The sequence below is a fragment of the Theobroma cacao genome, chromosome 6 (genome assembly GCF_000208745.1).
Source record: "Theobroma cacao cultivar B97-61/B2 chromosome 6, Criollo_cocoa_genome_V2, whole genome shotgun sequence".
Taxonomy (NCBI): Eukaryota; Viridiplantae; Streptophyta; class Magnoliopsida; order Malvales; family Malvaceae; genus Theobroma; species Theobroma cacao.
Genome location: NC_030855.1, coordinates 1,154,676 through 1,173,808, shown reverse-complemented (window position 1 = coordinate 1,173,808; position 19,133 = coordinate 1,154,676). Strand labels below are relative to the sequence as shown.

The window sequence follows — 19,133 nt, the reverse complement described above, 5'->3', positions numbered from 1 at the left end:
CAAAAGCAACCACCAACCACCACGCAAAGAAACACACATGATTAATTCTATCATTTGCGTCAGGTATTTCCTGCAACAATACAACTAACAACTTACAATGCTAAGGTGTTGAGGATCATATTAATGTACAGCTTTTCAATGCTAGAATCATATTAATGCGCTTTTCAATGTTGGAGTTGCAATTTATGCGTTATTGAGGTCTTGGGTTGACCGTGACACCACCTTCTCGTGTATAGCAATTCCAGTGTTCATTGCAGGACTTATCAAGTATGGGGAAAGGACTTACGTGCTCATGACCTCAAGCGCGAAGCAGTTTAGAACTTCCTCATTACACAATTTGTTACGTTTATACCTATACAACGACGCAGATATATTTGGAGCTGCCCTATTTGTTGACCCCTTCCTACTTCGAGTTGATAGCTTGTTCAAGAGGCTAAAATTTTTATTTGCAGGCCTTATCCTTGATCAACGTCAGGGATACGGTTGTAACAATTTAATTCGTGAACTTTAGATCTACAAAAAATTTGTAAATACAATATAAAATTGTATAAATATTTACAATTATATTTAACTCTATCAACCATAAATACAGTCTTTAATCTAAGAAATTTCAACCTAAAGAATATAACCTGACATATTAGATAAAACAAAAACATAAAAAATATATAAAAAATTGAAGAGGTGAAGTAACTCGGATTTTATGATTATAATAAGAGGTTTGTCATGTCCAAATTAAGTAAGTCAGAATGAAGAATTATTTTTATAATCATCGCTAACTCTATATCTCCCTTTTTCATTTTTTTCAAACAAAAAACTAAGTCAACTCACTATGCTAATTTAATTTCAACTCAAGTTAAAAGTTAAGTCAAATAAATTTCAAATTTTTGTGCTATTATAATAAAAGAAAAAATTATTTAGTTTTTTATATTATTTTATTTCAACATAATGCAAGTTATTCATCTAAATTTGACTTTATGTATGAAAATTTTTTTGAAATTTTTTTTATAGAAGGAGAATTCAAACTTAATTTTTGTAAAGAAGATAAATTAATATACATATTTTACAATCAAATAATCAAGTAAGAAAATATTTATATATATTTATAACACCATAAATCTTTTGTACTTAAATATTTAACTTATTAATAAGTATATCTATCATCTACTTAAAGATTTATAATTTTTAAATATTTTTTTCAATTTAGTTCCTCAAAATCTCAATTTTGTTCAATTTAGTCCATATAGTATATATTTTTATTCAATTTAATCTCTATAACGTAGCATAAAAATTTTTTTATCTACCATGTGGCACTGACACGACAACATATTAGGGCCACATGGCGCTGCCATGTCATCAAGTCGATGCCACACCAGCAAAATATGTCACATCAATGTTGATGTCAGTGCTGACATCATCTTTTTAACAGTAAAATTCAATACCGTTAGTGAGAGGGACTAAATTATATCAATTGCTAAAATCAAGGAATTAAATTGTTTCGATTTTGAGTACAGAGACTAAATGAATAAAATGCATGGGTACAGAACTTGGTGGGTATTTTGACTAATTTTTAACTATATACTAATACGTTGATTTGCTAATTTGTTTCTTTTATTGAATGTCATTAATTATATATTGATTTGATAATTAAGAGTCATTTAAGTATAATTTGAATTTAATTTGTACATGTATAAAGATAGAGCTATGAATGCAAATCCCCTACCCTGATCTCATGCCCCTTTCCTGTCTCGACCTCAAAATCATGTCATCTATCTAAATTATTAAAATCTCTCGAACGATTGTATTCTTCTTCAAGTAACAGGTAAGCAGTGTTTCTTCTCTATAAGGCTCAAGAGAAGATGGTTTTCTATGTCTAACGATATTCAAAGTACTAGAGATTGTAAACTTCCCATTCCATTGCTAGACTAAGTCCAGATGGCTTCATCTTTCCGTCTCGGATTAAGAATAATAACATCATATGAGGAGCATTGAGTCTCTACTAAATCATCTGATCTAGCCAAAGGCCAAACCAAACTTGCAGCATTAATGACAATTGTTCCTTTCTGCTTGAAAGGGAAGAGTGCAACATTAACTACAGTTGTCCCTTTTATTTTTTTTTAATTGGAGAAGAGGATTCGAATATTATTTTTTAGACAATGGATCATGTATCAATCAATGAGTTAAATACTCAAGTGCAGTTACCATTTTTACTTGAAAAGGAAGAGATCATGAAATTATAGTGCATAAGCAACAAAGGCCCTTTAGGTTGGCAGCAATCAAACCAAAAATCTGTGGGTTTTCCATAATCTATTATGTTTTGCACATAGGGTTTGATATAGTTTCTTAGTTTCAAGATTTTCTTCCACCCCCATGAGCAATCACTAGACAGAGGAATAGATCACAGACTTCTGCCTGTTAGTGCATATATAAGATTTGATGCAAGCAACACGTTATGACCCTGATTGAATAAGAATAGCCCAAACGGTTTTCCATCATACAGGCTTTATTCCAAGGAGAGATCTTCTCGATGCCTAAACGCTAAACGCCCTTCATTCTTTGGATGGAAACCTTAGTCCCAGCTAATTAACTTTAGTTCTTGTAGCTTTTGTATCTTTGCCTTTCCATAAGAAAGCATTAGATTTCTGCGTCAAAAGTCTTGTGACTTTCTTTAAAATGCTCAACATGTGGTGAATAACTACTTATACTCTCTCCTCGAATTTCATAAGACTGCACTGACTGAGAATTTTAGGTCTTCTGATTGTTTTCAAAATGGCTCTAGGTTTGAGGCCTATCATCAGCGCAAAACGTATGCTGATGTGGTTAAGGGTGTTGGGAAAATGAGAAAAGGCCCCTTGGTTAGTCATCTTTCCATTGTTGCTCCTGATATTAAAAGGTTGTCTAGTGATGATTGTTGGGAAATCATGCAATCAACAAGAGCCTATTGCAGTGGAATTTAAAATCCTTTTCAATAGTAAAATCAAATATTTGGTTTGTTTAACATAGAAAATGTAATTAATTAGTAGTAAAAATATTGTTATACCTTCAAATCCTAATTGTCAAAATCTCAAAGCTCAAAATCCTATGAATGGAAGCCTTCAAACATCAAGGCAAGTTTTTTAAGTGCTCAATCTCCAACGGTAATCCACAGACACCATAGGGCCAATTGGCTAGTGTTAGCTAGGGGCCTTTCGGTTTTCCTTTCAAGAATATCAAAAGTGTCTCTTATTGTTGTATAGGGTATGGCCCAAAGATTGTTATTTCATAAATTAATAATATCAAGGGTCCAATTCAAGCCAAACTCGCAAGTTGAACCACCTAACTCATGGAATCTACTTTAAATGGTATCGCAAAACTTGAAATGTGTTTTTATAATAATTCATATAATTATATAAAAAAATTAGAAAATACACTAAAATATTGATGAATTATCATTTATACATATTTTTTTCATTTACATAAAGAAACTTACATTTTACAATAAATAAATGATCAAATAGAGGCTTGCTTGAGCAATCTACCAACACCAATCCACTAATCATTTGAAAATTTATTTGAGATATATATTTATACGAAGGAATATGGATTTTATATGAAGGAGTCTTAGACCAATTTAATTACTATTGAAGTTGTACCTTTTAGAGTTGTAAGGCCTTTCACAGTTTGGAAAAATAATTAGACTCTCATGTAAGTTGTAGACAAACAAAGACACGAACGAACAATAGAATTAGGTTCGTCGTTAAATAAAATTCTTTTTTACTTTATATAATTAAAAAAGGGGTCGTCGTTTTCCATGCTCTGTCCTGAGAATCTAATAAACAATTGCTTGAAGGAAAATTAGAATTAGATGTGGAGGCATATTCACTCCTAAGATTTCTTGCAAATACGCTTGTAAGGTTATTTTCAAAAGTAATATTTTCATTAAGTGTATTTCAATCATCAATCTTTTTATTTATCAATGAGTGCATTTGAAATAAAATATTTTAAAATAATAAATTTTGTTATAATATGTAAAAAATAACATTTTATTAATTGTTCTTAATTAATTAGAGCACTAATTAACAAAATCTGAGTAATTAATAATATTTTAGATGCATTTTCTGAAGCATAAGCCTTGATGTATTCCTTTGAACTCTTATTTCATGAGACATGCTGTATTACTTTTCCTTGATACTTGGATAACTTAATGCCAAAGCAAACGTCCAAAATTTGTTCTTCTCTTATCATTCCTTGCTTCATGCCTTTAAAAGAATTTTTCTTCACTGCTATAAATTTATGAGTCTCTTTCATTGTTTTAATTCAAGGCACATTGGCTGATTAGAAAGCTTCAAAGGAGGCTCCAGCAATCCTTCACCAGCTCTTGGGGGTGAGTTTTCTTTTTTTTTTTTCTTCATAAAACTAAAAAAAGGTTTATATCCTTGAATATGATTATATAAAAATGAAATTGTATCATTTGTTGTCTGACCACCTCTTTTTTTTTAATGATTTTATAAAATGATAATATTACCCTTTGACTGAAGTTTAACTAAATACTATATATTTTATAGTTTTTTTATTAATTTTTGTTTGCTCAATCAAAATTCAATTTTATTAAGTAGCAAGGTAGTTTTCTAGTAAGAGGCACCAATTTCTTTTTGTGTGGTTGAATGTTGGCAATTGTACAGGTTTACACTCAAGCCAAACCTTTTATGTTATTGGGAGTCTTAAGACAATTAGCTAAAGACTACCTATGACGTGTTGGGTTAGAAGCAATTCAATAAATCACATTTAAAAAAAAAATTAATATATAAACAAGTTTATAACTGAATTTACACCTAAATATTTGACTCATTGATTGATGTATAGAGAATAGAGTTCAAATCTTCCTTCTTTCAATTATAAGAAAAAAGGTCTGTAACTGAACCAGTCAAACTAAGAAAACAAAAATAAAACAATATCCCAACCGATAGAACTATTTCATCACTTGCAACACTTTATAAACCAATGCAGAATATAAGCTGAGATTAAGCACAGATGAAGTCCGCAACACCCCAACACTGAAAAATATAAAAAACAGTTAATGCGCAGCAACACAGGATCTACTACAAAAGGAGGATCGAGGAGAAAATGATGTTATATTGATCATAGGAAATGTATAAATATTATCAATTGATCAGGACTTCATGAGTAATATGATGTTAGATTGTGTGCCTGCTTATTTGATTTTTTTTTTAAAGGCATTTGATTAGGGAATTGGAATATTTTTACCTACTTATTTGATTTGATCATATTAGTACTTAAAAGTTTCATTCCTTTTAGTCAAAGGCGCATTGGTTCAGGAAGCATCAAGCCAGTTTCCACTCTGCTTCACCACTTCTTGGGGGTTGTATTTTTCAGGAGAGTGGATTTATTGATTAAGACTCAAAAGTAATATCATGTTAGAGCCACAATCAATTTGATTTGATCATATTAGTACTTTAAAATTTTACTTTATAATAATGAATTTGAGTATTTAGCTTAAAAGTAAGTGTATGTTTTTTCTTTAAAAAAGTTTGAGTTCAAATCTCCTTATTCTTTTAATATTTAAATAAAAATTGTGTAAATAATTGTGTACATACATAACTCTCAATTAATTCTTTATATGTTAACTTTTTCTAGTGGAATTCTTTATATGTTACAATTGATGCATAAACTGTCTAATTTTTATCTGTCTTTTTTCTTATTAACCTTGAACTTTTAATTAAAGTAAATTATTTTTTATAAGCACTTGAGTATTTGGCTTATTAGTTAGTGCATGATCTCTCTATTTAAAAGTATGGATTTGAATCCCCTTTCCATAAAAAAAATTATTCTTCATAAAATTTAAATTTAACTATATCACAAACTAGAATTTGTATTATATTAAATGATTTGAGACTTTAAATAATTATAAGATTAACATAAATAGTGAGTTTCGATAAATTTTATATCCAACTAAAAATACATGGTGATTGCAAGTGTATAGGAAGAGATTTTTCATATATAATTAGAAGTAACATATAAAATTATAAGGTTTATAGAATTAACCAAAACATAAAATTTTGTAAAAAGAGTCAATAAGTTAAATGCAATTTCTTTAATTTTAGCATATTGCTAATATAACCATTAATCAGTAATACGCTTCATTGCAAACTTTTTTATTTAAATGATATTAATAATAGTAAATATATAATAAATAATAATATACATGCGATTATGGAATTAGATGTCCTTTATAATTAGTCAATTTTTACTATATTATTATTTAAAATTAATTAACTTTTAATTGCTAAACATCTTACTAATGAAAATTATCTGTCAAAAATTAATAAAATTATTATATTTATATATCTCATTGGTTGTTTATTTTTCTAAAATATAATATTGTCATCCTATTATATTAATTAATATACACCATTCTTATATTAACAAACTCTTCAATTAGGAAATTGATAACAAAAAATACATCATGGAATTAGAATAATAAAGAAATTTTGAAAGTTAATGCTCTCATCTTCATTTTTTCTTTGTCCATCTTCCTATGTTCACTTTTTGGGATTTCACAAAATAAATATAGTTATAGACGCAAACACTATTTTATGTTTTAGGCAAAGTAAGAGACCAGCAATGGCGCTCGTTGAAACAGTGATTAAACTTTGGAATGGTTGGGAGATACGAGTGTTGGTTTTGCTCAGCCTCTCATTACAGGTAATACTCGTTGCCTTTGGTTCCAAAAGAAAGAGTACGACAAGTACATGGATCAACTTCCTTGTTTGGTCTGCATACTTGTCAGCAGATTGGGTGGCAACTGTTGCATTGGGCATTCTTGCCAGGTCCCTGGGAAGTAATGCTCCAAATCAAAACCACTCACTGCAGTCATTTTGGGCTCCATTCCTTCTCTTGCACCTCGGTGGCTCAGACACTATTACTGCCTACTCCTTAGAAGACAATGAGTTGTGGCTAAGGCATCTTGTTGGCCTTGTTTTTGAGATTGGAGTTGCAATTTATGTGTTATTGAGGTCTTGGGTTGACGGTGACACCACCATCTCGTGTATAGCCATTCCAGTGTTCATTGCAGGAATTATCAAGTATGGGGAAAGGACTTACGTGCTCATGTCCTCCAGCACGAAGCATTTTAGAACTTCCTCATTACACTATGTGTTTGGTTTACACTTTCCGGCAGAAAATTGTGGACCTGACTCGTTCCCACTTCTAGTTGCTATCTTTTTTGAGAAGCTACAAAGTTTATTTGCAGACCTTATCTTTGATCATCATCAGGGATACCGTTGCAACAAATTAATTCGAGGACTTGAACCAAGAGTGGCCTTCAAAATGGTAGAATATGAGCTGGGACTTTTGTATGATTTGCTGTACACCAAAGCAAGACTAGTCTACTCATGTATTGGGATCTTTTTCCGCTGCATTACTTGTTTGGCCTCTGTTTCTGCATTGGTTACCTTCTCAATCATCATCGATGAGCATGAATACTCACCGGTCGACATTTCCATAACTTACTTATTGCTAGTTGGAGCCGTTGTTTTGGAGGTTTATGCGCTACTCATGCTTGCTTCCTCTGACTGGCTAAAGCTTTATCTGGTTGCGCGAAAAAAATGTTCTTTAGAACAAGTGACAAAATATAAGAGGTGGTCGAGAAGCATAGCCAAGTACAACCTTGTGAGCTTTTGCCTTCCAAAGGAGGCAACCATGTGGATTAAAGTTCAACAGTTACTTGGCATCTATGAAATGTTAGAGAAGCATCAGAATGTGGAATGGCAGCAAGGGATAGATGACGATCTAAAACGCCTTATCTTCCATCATCTACATAGGAGAACTGAAGAGCTTGAAATTTACTCTGGTCGCATATCATGCATCAAACTATTGAATTACAGAGGTGAATGTGTACTTAATGAAATGAAGCTCCTCGATGAGCTTAAATGGAGCACCATTGATGTAGAATTTGACGAAAGCATTCTTCTTTGGCACTTTGCTACCCAGCTCTGTTACCACGATTATATTAAGACAACTGATCTCGATAGTCTCAACTGCAGTAAAATCAGCAGATGCCTATCGGAGTACATGCTTTATCTTTTGGTCTTTTGTTCAAATATGTTGCCCAAAGGGATTGGTGAAATAAGATACAGAATGGCCTGTGAGGACGTCTTCGATTTTTTTAAAGGAAGGAAAGGCATACAAATAGAAGAAGCCTACCAAGAGTTGCTTGAAGGGTGTCAAAAATTGGAACTACTTCGATCTCAGCAATATAGTATTATTCGGAATGGTTACCATCTTGCGGAAAAATTGCAAAATCTGAGCAAGAGAAACTGGTGGAGGGAAGAAAAGTGGGAGATGATGAATAAAGTGTGGGTGGAACTATTGACATATGCCGCAGGTCATTGTGGATGGAAAGAGCATGGTCGACAACTCGCCAAAGGCGGAGAACTGCTCACTCACGTTTGCCTTCTTATGGCACATTTTGGCATCAGTGGCCAATACCAAGATAGGAAATTATGCGATGGCCAACTCCCTACAAACCGTCAATTGGCATAAGCACATTCATATATTTAGGTCAAGTATTTCATTTTGGATCTTGTAATTTAAGCACATTTCTATTAGATATTCAATGGTTTATATTTTCAAAATTATTCAATAAAAAAATTTGAGTTTTTGATTTTTAGTTTTAATATTTATTTATTGTTTACTCAAGTCAGATTATTTGTCAACTTTGCATAAAGCCAAGTAATGAAAAGAGACAGTTCATATGAGAGGAACTGTTCAAGACAAGGAGGAAAACACCTGATACGAACACCATAGTCCTTATAACAGCAATTTCCATAGCCCTAGCCATCAAAAACAACACCAAGAATCCAACCTAGTCAGTAAACATCCAAATCCTGCCGAGTGAACGTATCCTAAAGACAACGTAGAATCAGATATGCTCCCCTGCCGCCAAGAAAATCTATCAAATTATATCCCTTGCAAAAAACTCACAACACCACTGTAATCATATAAGGAGAACCACGACACAGCCGTAACTTTTGGAAGAAACCTCACCTCAACAAAACCAAATAAACTCAGTCACTATATCGCCCCATTGTCTCACCCAGATCCCCACTAAAAAAATGCAACAACTACACCATTTCGCCACCTGCCCAAGTACAATCCCATCGCACACACAGCCTCATAGATAAAATCAAAGCAAAACAAAAACCCCCTAAAACACCTTCCGCCAATATAAGCTTATGAACAAAATCAACCATAAAGCAATTACCTCCTAATATCTAAATAAGACCTGTGAGAATCCCCGTACAAGGAAATTGGCAATCACAATATAAGAGCAATCACCAACCACCAACCACCACTCAAAGCAACATATAAGAGCACCAAAACTCTATCACTTGCATCAGGTATTTACGTCTCCTGCAACAATACAATTAACGCTTTACAGTGCTGAGGTGTTATGGATCATATAAATGTACAACTTTTCAATACCCGAACCATATTAATATGCCATGGAAAATCTATTACAACAAGCAAGAGATTTGGAATGACATATTGGTGTTTGAGGCTCATAACATCATTTTTCAAAAAAAAGAAATGCCTTACAATGCTGTCCATACTACGCGTGTGTTAAGACAGCTTCGCCAACCACGACAGAATTGTCACAAAAAATTCGGGTCGCATAAAACTTCTAGTCCTCTTGACTTTCCTCCAGATGGGCAAGCAACCCACTCTACCGAATCAGAGTCCTGAAGCTTATTTTAGTTTACCAGTGTATTTCATTGTAATTTCAGCACATTCTTATATTCAAAATAAAGTATTTGATTTTAGATTTTGTAATTTGAGCACAATTTTATTTTATTTTTTTAAAAAAATTATTTTAATTTACCATTTCATACACCATAATTCTTCTTTCCTTGACAAAAATGTATGATAAATATTTGTTTTGCAAACCATAGAAAACTAAATATTCAAAATCATTCAATAAAGCACTCGAGTTTTCTTTTTTAGTTTTAATATATATATATATTAATATATATATATATATTATATTAGTATATATATATTATATATATATAGGGATATGAAAGAGCTGGGGCTATAATCCTAACCCTAGAGGGTGGCTGAACCTGTAAGGGATATGCCAAAGCCCTCATATATAGTTTTAAGTTTCTATATGAAGTAGTTGCTACGTATCAATCTTCCTCCCTCTTTTTTTTTTTAATTTTTTTAGACACAATTACAGTCTTAATTACTCTTCAACCTAACCACTGATGAAATATACCATCAAATTCTAAATTTATGTTACAAAATAATTTATTTTATATATATAATCTTAAAACAAAAATGCATCATGATGCATTTTGCAAATTATTCACAAATTTGTTTCTCACATTTATTCTTATTTATCTATATTATTATAAGTTTTTAGTGTAATGACCCTTCTTTGGTCGCTATCGACATCCGAGACCTCTGAGAGATCCCCTCAAGTCCCCGAGCAAGCCTTAATGAAATTGCTCAATAACTCATTGTACACTTTTACTAAACCGTATTAATACTTAAACCATATATATTTATAACATAAATTCAACAATAAGCATAGTAATTCAATTTTGATCTTTAAGTCATAACATCACGATTAAATACATTGAGTTCAAAAAAAATCTCAAATTTTCATTTATGTCACGACCCGGAACTCTCCATCGGGCCCGTGACAACCTCCGCGACGTCTCGATAGGCACTTATTACCCCGAATACCGATCGAAACCCCGCAAGACTTAGTATCAGCTTATGCATCTCCCCAGTGAGCGACAGTTATTAAATCTCGCATTTCAAGAAATCATAAGTCTTTTTCAAATCAAAACAATAAAATATTATTTTCTAACTCATGGGGGCATTTTCGTTATTTTTTTTCGAAAACACCAAAACCCACCAAAAACATGGTGTAAAAGCTAAATATGTTCATACATACTTTCAATCAAATAACTAAAGTATAAAATTACTTTTACAATGACACGTGGGCCTCCAATTAACCAATAAGATGCGAGTCTGTGAACCTACAATTTTGTCGATGCAAGGCTAACTGAATTCCTTGATGCAATCGGCTATCTACCGGCTATCCCAAGACTAAAATGTGGGGAATTGAGGGTGGTGAGATTATAAAATCTCAGTGAGTAAACAGACACCATCTAAACTATCTAAAGACGAGTAAATGGAGACGAATTAAAATATTCTTTTCCAATATATATTTCATAACATGAATATTCAGTTTACTTAATTAATCAACATGGCTTATATATCTCACAAAACTTGACTCCTGCCAAAATCATTCTCGCGGGTACCTTCGTCAAGGTATCCCACTGAGACCACCAAGGCTGTTAAAAATTCATATTTCGCATAAAACACATTTTTCGTTGAACATCACAACCGTTCCTTGGCGTTGGCTGAGTCTCACTCTCACGTGGTGGTTAACGTAAAGTACACTCAAAAAGTCCACCTCAGGAGATACCTTACGCGCCTCTACGACCGAGGTGAGAATATAAAGGAGTTTACCGTGCCCCTCTAATAGGCTGGTCCACGGAACCCCCCACCACTGCAATAGCTAATCTATAATCCACCAATTGATCAAATCTCAATGGCATAGTATGGCAATTACATTACTAACCAATTTATCAAGGCAAAACAGACAGTTCATATTTTTCAACACAAGTATAAATTCAGCCAATCATGCCAATTTATCACAAGCCATTTAATTCAAATCATAATTTTACAACACAAGTAGGCAGTCTCCAATTACTCTATTTTCAAAAATAGTATTCGATTTTTTAGAAAATTTATAAAATCATTTTATAAAATCACAATTTCTTCTAAAACATAGCAATTTACCATTTAAACCCATTTTTCATAAAATCACACAATTGTATAAAACTACTCTAGATAATTAAGACGATAATAAGTTTACTCACAGTTTTCGAAAACTAAATTCGAGTACTCCAACTATTACTTCTCGGGTGCGATTTCTTTGCCCTTACAAGAGGATTCGCCACCTTGACAAATTGCACAATTAAGAGGTTTACTACTTTGGTACTAAACCAAAATAAACTAATTTTATGCTACTAATGCATGATATGAAGTGCAAAATGTCTAAATTTTACCTAAACGTGATGTTAGCCTATTTCAATCTTTTACCCGATAAATCGATATATGCGTCTGTTTAAACTCCAAATTAATTTTTTTCAGTTTCTATACCTCAATTGCACCCAAATTGACTTAATGTCCCTTAGTGTGATGCAAATTATCAGTCTCGATAGCAAATTACGAAAATACCCCTAGTGGGTAAAAATTCATATTTTTTCTCCGAAAATTCTCATTATTTTTCTAGGCTCATAATTCATCATTATTCATCATAATTCCTCAAATAAAACATCAAGATCAGCAGCCAATATTCCCCTAAAAAATTCGGCATAATGGGTTTCAATGGGAGAAAGTTATTTCTCTAACTTATTTTTGTTATATTTCAATATAACCTAACTAAAATTACTTAATTCAATTAAAATCAACTAAAACTCAAGCTCAAAACTCATCTATGGAGGTTTGGCCAGCATGGGTGTCCATACCCACTTTCTAATTTTGCATGAAAATGAGAAAAAAATGCATGGGTAGTGAATATCACAAGGAAAATCAATGAAATTTACCTTTTTAATGCTTAATTTCTTGATTTCTCTTGATTTTCCCCAAAATTTTCAGCTAGGGTTCTTATTTCTTTTCCCCCTTTTCCCTCCTGGTTTGGACGGCTTGAAGAAGATGAGATTCTGAAAATTTTGACCTTTTTAAAGGCTAAAATAAGATAATATTATTTTATTCATTTTTTTTGTTTTATTAATTTCTTAAATTCTAGCCATCCATTTGTTTCCAAATTTTCACCATACACTTGTCCCATATATCCATAGCTTAGATAAAATTCTCAGACTCATCCAAAGTCTTGGTGGAGTAATTTTTAAAATTTACACTTTTACTCCCGCAAAAGTCAAAAATTACATTTACTTCAAAAATTGAAAAATTACCCATTGATATATTTTTCATCCCTTATACTCATACTATTCTCCAATTTGTCAAATGTGATCTAATTTCTCTCAAAATCTCAAATTTTGTCTGTCGGTGAAAAAATTACGATTTTGCCCCTACACTCTAAAAATCACCGGAATTAAACTTTTTCACTGCCAAACCCTCAAATTATACTCTAATACTCAAATCATACTCCAATAAGTTAAATGGGGCCAAAAAAAAATCTTTTCTTAAAATTCTCATTTTGTCCCCAAGTGACAAATGACCATTTTGCCCCTAGATAGTGAAAATTTTGGTTTGACTCCAAATTGATCATCGAACTCTGAATTACCATTTTGAGTCATCCCTAGAACGTGAAACTCTTAATTTTAGCTTAAAACTCTTATTTGAACTAATTCGAGATTTAATCGACTTAATAGTACTGTTAGGAGCAATATCGTCTTTTAACGATTTCTCGAAATTCCTAAATATGCAAATATTCGATTGAGCATGTAAATGACGTCATAATTATTTTATAGAACAGGGTTTGACAATTTATATCAAAACTAATATTTATTTACATAATAATACCAAAGTACTACAACTCGACCTTTAACAACGAAACGACTCGAGAAAAAATGCTATGAGATGCCTTTACCTATCCACAGTGAACCATACGCGCCGATGATTACACGCTATGCCGATCCCTATCTGCAAAAAGGGAAAAAGAGAGGTGTGAGTGTCACAGATTCAGTAATCATCGGTTCCATGAATAAGACGTAGATGGGAAACAAGTAAACAACAGATAATTTTGAATATTAAAATGTAAGATTATAAAAACTATTTATTTCGAACGGTAGTTTGTGCCTTGTATGAAAAAGTGAGAATTTCTTATGCATTGGAATCATTTCAAGTGGTAAATCAATCAAAGCAGATAAAAGTTTCCACTCAAAAACAAATCAATAACCTTTTTCAAGACAATCATTTGAAATATTGATTTAAAACAATTGTACATAAAAGAATATCACCGTCGAAATCAATTGACATTTTACTCAAATCAAATTAATAAATTCGGACAAGCTCCTATAAAATTGAATGTTATTTAAATTTACATGTAAATCACAAATCGCCTCGTATTCGAGAAGTTAAAATTCATTTCACCGTAAAAATAAGAAAGTTGCGGAAAAACCGTTTAATTTCGTTTTCACCATATAAAGAAATATGAGTTTGAAAACTCAAAGATGCCACTCTCAAGTAGGGAATAGAAATAAACTCGTGATCCCGCTACCACGTAATAACATCCGGGAGCATCACTTCTACCAGATACCCACATTGCCATGACAGTCTCAACGATGTTGACCAACATCGAAGATATCAAATGGTCGCAACCACTTATCACTGGTGGCCTAGTCACGCACACAAACATCACAGGTTGTGACCCCCGCCACGCCTATTCATCCGTTGACAATCCGAAAGTTCACTAACTAGAGCTCATTCGTGCACGAGAATCACACTTAACCGATGTGATATCCGATCTACTATCGAATCTCTCGATTAAACAAAAACATTTTAAAAATTCAAATTTGATTTTCAAAAAATTATTTTAAATTATTCTCAAAATATTGATCACCGTATCATACTAAAACCCTCTTTTCATAAGATTTTCATTGTAAATATTTGCATGATATTTTTATACTAAAATAGCATGATAAATATGTAATAAATTCTATAAATACACACCACACAAATAATAAGACACATTTTTTAGATATAAATCATCTTGAAGAGCTTATTTTTTGATTTAGAACACTTTATGTATAATTTATTCTATATACTCAAAACACTTTTAAAATCATAACAATCACAAAATTTCTTAAAATTCTATCAATTCATATTTTTCATAATTTTTACATGTAAAATAAATCATACTTATGTATATATATATATATAATTACAAAAATTTTAAAATAAACATTTCCTGCGCACCTTACAATAATGAGACATTACATCACTATTTCTATTTACCGATTGCTCGTTACTTGCTCCGACGTACCGCAACAATACACTATCTTTACTTTCGTACTTCTCATTTGGGCTGAGTGGACCAAGTCTCCACCTTTCTTCTCTTTCCCTTTATCTTCCTCCTTGTTCCAGCCGGCCTTCTCATGAACCAGTATCGATGGACAGCACAAGCTCTCTCTGTCTCTCTCTCATCAAAACCCGGTCACCACAAGTCCAGCTTTCTCTCTTTCTTTTCCTCCCTTTCTTTCTTTCTTTTCTTTCTTTGGTGCGGCCGAACTTCCATCTCTCTTTTTCTGTCCTTTCTTCCTTCTCTTTTCTCTCCTGGTCTGGCCGAACTCCCTTCTCTCTTTTTCTTTCCTTTTGTTCCCGGCTTGGCAGATTTTCCTTCTGTCTCTCGGGTCCCAACTCTCCAGACCACTCTCTTCCTCTCTCTTTTTATTTTTTTTTAATTGGCCGGCTGATGCAAGAAAAAAGGACAAATAAATATTAATTTCATGTGCTGCCGTTTGGGGGAGAAAAACCGGACATCTCTTGTCCCATCATCCTTTTTTTTATTTGTTTCATTTCTTCTTTCATTATATGCACTGGCCGGCCCCCACATCTTTCACTCACAATCGGCTCTTTCTCCCTTTTTTTTATCTTCTCAATTGGCTGATGATAAAATGAAAGAGACAAAAGAAAGGCTTGCCTAATGTTGCTTCATGATGGGGTCGACACATGACAAGTTTCTTGTCAATGTTCCCCCACCCCTTTTTCTATCTACTTCTTTTATCATAGTTTTGTTTACTTGGCCGGCCCACCTTTTAACACACTTGCCTTAAAATGGTTTTGACTCTTTGTTTCTTAAAGTGTCGATTATGGTGAGAAGGAAAAAGATAATAATTTATTTGATATTGACTTTTCACATATAAAGATAAATTGGACAAGTTAATGTACTTATCAACTATTTTCTTTCTATTTCTCCACTTTATCTCACTTTACCTCTTATTTGACTTTTCTTTATCCTCATCCATCATTTCTCAATTATTTTATTATTTATTTTATTATTATTTATTTATTTTAATTTTTTAAATATTAAAATTTATATATAAATCTTCAATTTCATTTTATTTACTACATAACTTTTTAATTTTTATATTTTAAAATTTAATCCTTTCAACACGTTTAAAAATTCTAATTTCCTTCTCTTTTTCTTCTTTCACATGTATACAATCAAAATATTAAAGTTACACTTCAACGCGGTGTCAATATAATATTTAAATATTTACTTACCCACGTTAACTCGATTTAATAAAATCACGCGGTACAATTACCGTCATTTTTCTCCACAATTCTTCCTTACCTCTTCTCGCTCACTTAAATTAGTCTTATACTCTCCTTTCAGACTAATTTTTGTGATTAATAAAATATTGACATTTTGATATTATTTTATTTTAAAATATTCGTTTCACCCGTAACTATTTTTCGACACTTAAATTTGCAGCAAGTGACCTTTCGTTTTATCGACACGATCTTATTGATAATTAAACGAAGGCACGAGATATTACATTTAGAGATAATTTTCTTTATGAAAATAATTATTAGGATTCCCTCCAAAGCTTTTGGCAAGGCTCATAATTATTTTCACTAAAAAAATTTGATATTTACAACGTTTTCTGAAAATTCCATTGATTTACTTGTGACCAAAGCAATTGTCTCTGTAGTTCAATGCTCCACTGCCATTCTTTCCTTCTCACAGTGTCAAGAATCCACTTATCATAATTATTAGGATGTCGGTATTTTCTTGATTATCTTATACTTTATGAATATGTGTTTATTTTAATTTTTAATTTGCCCACTCCTGTTTGTACATTAATGAATTGTTTCGTCTTTGAATTTGTTGATGACATAGGTTCCTTGTTTTCCATGCTATGCCCTGAGAATCTAACAGACAATTGCTTGAAGGAAGAATAGCATTAGATGTGGCGGCATATGCACTCCTAAAGATGCTCAAAGGAAAAATAGAATTACATATGCGGACGTATATGCTCTGCTAAGATTACTTGTAAGGTTATTTTTAAAAGTAATATTTTCATTCAATATGTCCTATTCTTATTTCCTTGAAGAAGCTCCATTATTGGATTCATTGAATATTTTGTGGAAAAGGACTTTGATTTTAACCTATTCTATTTTTGTTTTATTTTTCTCAATTCTATTCTTTATTATTATTTTTTTGACTTTTTGTCATTATCCTAGAATTTTAAGAAACTAGTTTATTTTCTTGCCTTAAAATTATCTCTTGAAATAAACAAATGACACTTTTATCTCTTGGGTAAATGAAAACCCCTGATATTGGAAAGAAATCTAAACTTAAAATAATTTGATGAAATTTTAGAAAATTTTCTGATCTCAAAATTTTCAAGAAAGTTTTCACCTATGATTTCTTTAAAAATCCATCATTGGTTGGCTTTCGTATGATGAAATCAAATATGCATCATGATGCAATCTGCCAATTTTTCACGATTTCCTACACCACATTTATTTATCTATATCATTATAATTATTTAATTGGGATATTAGTAATTGTATCGATTTTTATATATTAATAAAATTATCTTATTTTGACAAAAAAAATAATAGATGATCGAATCATATATTTTTTATTACCCCCGAGAGATTCTTCTAACTTAAAAAAATAATAATTATTTCGAGATAATTTTCGTTGTGAAAATAAATATTAGGATTCTCTCCAAAGCTTTTGACAAAGCTCATAATTATTTTCACTTAAAAAAATTTAGAAAACTTGAGACTTACAAACGTTCTCTAAAAATTCCATTAATTCACTTGTGAACAAAGTCAATAGGCTTTCATTTCCAGTGTCATCAGTCCACTTTTCATTCCAAAAGGATCTTGATTTACCATTGCCCACCATAAGTCCAAGACAAGAGTCTTGGACCAAGCTAATTAGTATGGAAATTGTAACTTTTAGAGTTGTAAGGCCTCTGACAATTTGAAAAAATAACGAAATTCCCAAGTAATAAAATTTTCCCACTCCTGCTTGTTTCTTCTTTGAATTTGTTGATGAAATACGCTCGTCTTCTCCCTTGAGAATCTAACAGACAATTGCGTGAAGGAAGAATAGCATTAGATGTGGATGCATATGCACTCGTAAAGATGCTCCAAGGAAAAATAGAATTACACGTGGATGCATATGATATGCACCGCAAAGATTACTTGTAAGGTTATTTTTAAAAGTAATATTTTCATTCAATGTATCCTAAATCATCAATCTATCTATTTATCAATTACTGCATTTGAAATAAAAATAATTTTTTGTTTTAAAATGTAAAAAATAACATTTTAGTAATTGTTCTTAATTAATTAGAACACTAATTAACAAAATAAGAGTAATTAATAATATTTTACATGCACTTTTTGCACCATAAGCCTTGATATATTCCTTTAAACTCATATTTCATGAGACGACACTATTTGTTACTTGTCCTTGTTGGTTATACAAAACTAAGGTCTAGAATCCATCTTTATGACTGCTTGCTTTTAATTTGGTTCTTTTCTTTTCATTTCAAGGACATTCCTTGCTTCAAGCCTTTAAAAGAACTTTTCTACAGTGCTATAAATTTATGAGTCTCTTTAATTGTTTTCATTCAAGGCTCCTTGGCTGCTTATGAAGTATTAAAGGAGGCTCCAGCATTCCTTCACCAGCTCTTGGGGGTGAGATTTCTTTTTTTTTTTCTTTCTTCATTGAATTAAAGAAAAATTTAGATCCTTGTGTACACACAAATTTCTCGTCGAAATTTCTTGATTTGAAAATTATGAAACAAATACAAATATTTGATGATGTGAGTGATGACCTCTGTAAATTCCTCTAATTAATTTCTTCAATTCGTCTTCAAGAGTCACGAACTTGGATTTAGTCTTGATTGCGAATTTGTTTGATCTTTGCTTCAAGGGTCTTGACGACTTAATCTTGATTACGAACACTTGATCTTCGCTTCAAGGGTCTTGATGACTTAATCTTGATCATGAACACAGTATCTTGATCACGAACTTCGCTTGATATCTTGATCACGAACTTCGTT

General features: G+C 31.9%; 1 protein-coding gene across 1 annotated transcript; it reads left to right on the top strand.

The window, feature by feature from the left end:
• LOC108662402 lies at nucleotides 6,619-8,538 on the top strand. Its single transcript, XM_018122734.1, has one exon. It carries the CDS (start codon nucleotides 6,619-6,621, stop codon nucleotides 8,536-8,538), a length of 1,920 nt encoding a protein of 639 aa, XP_017978223.1.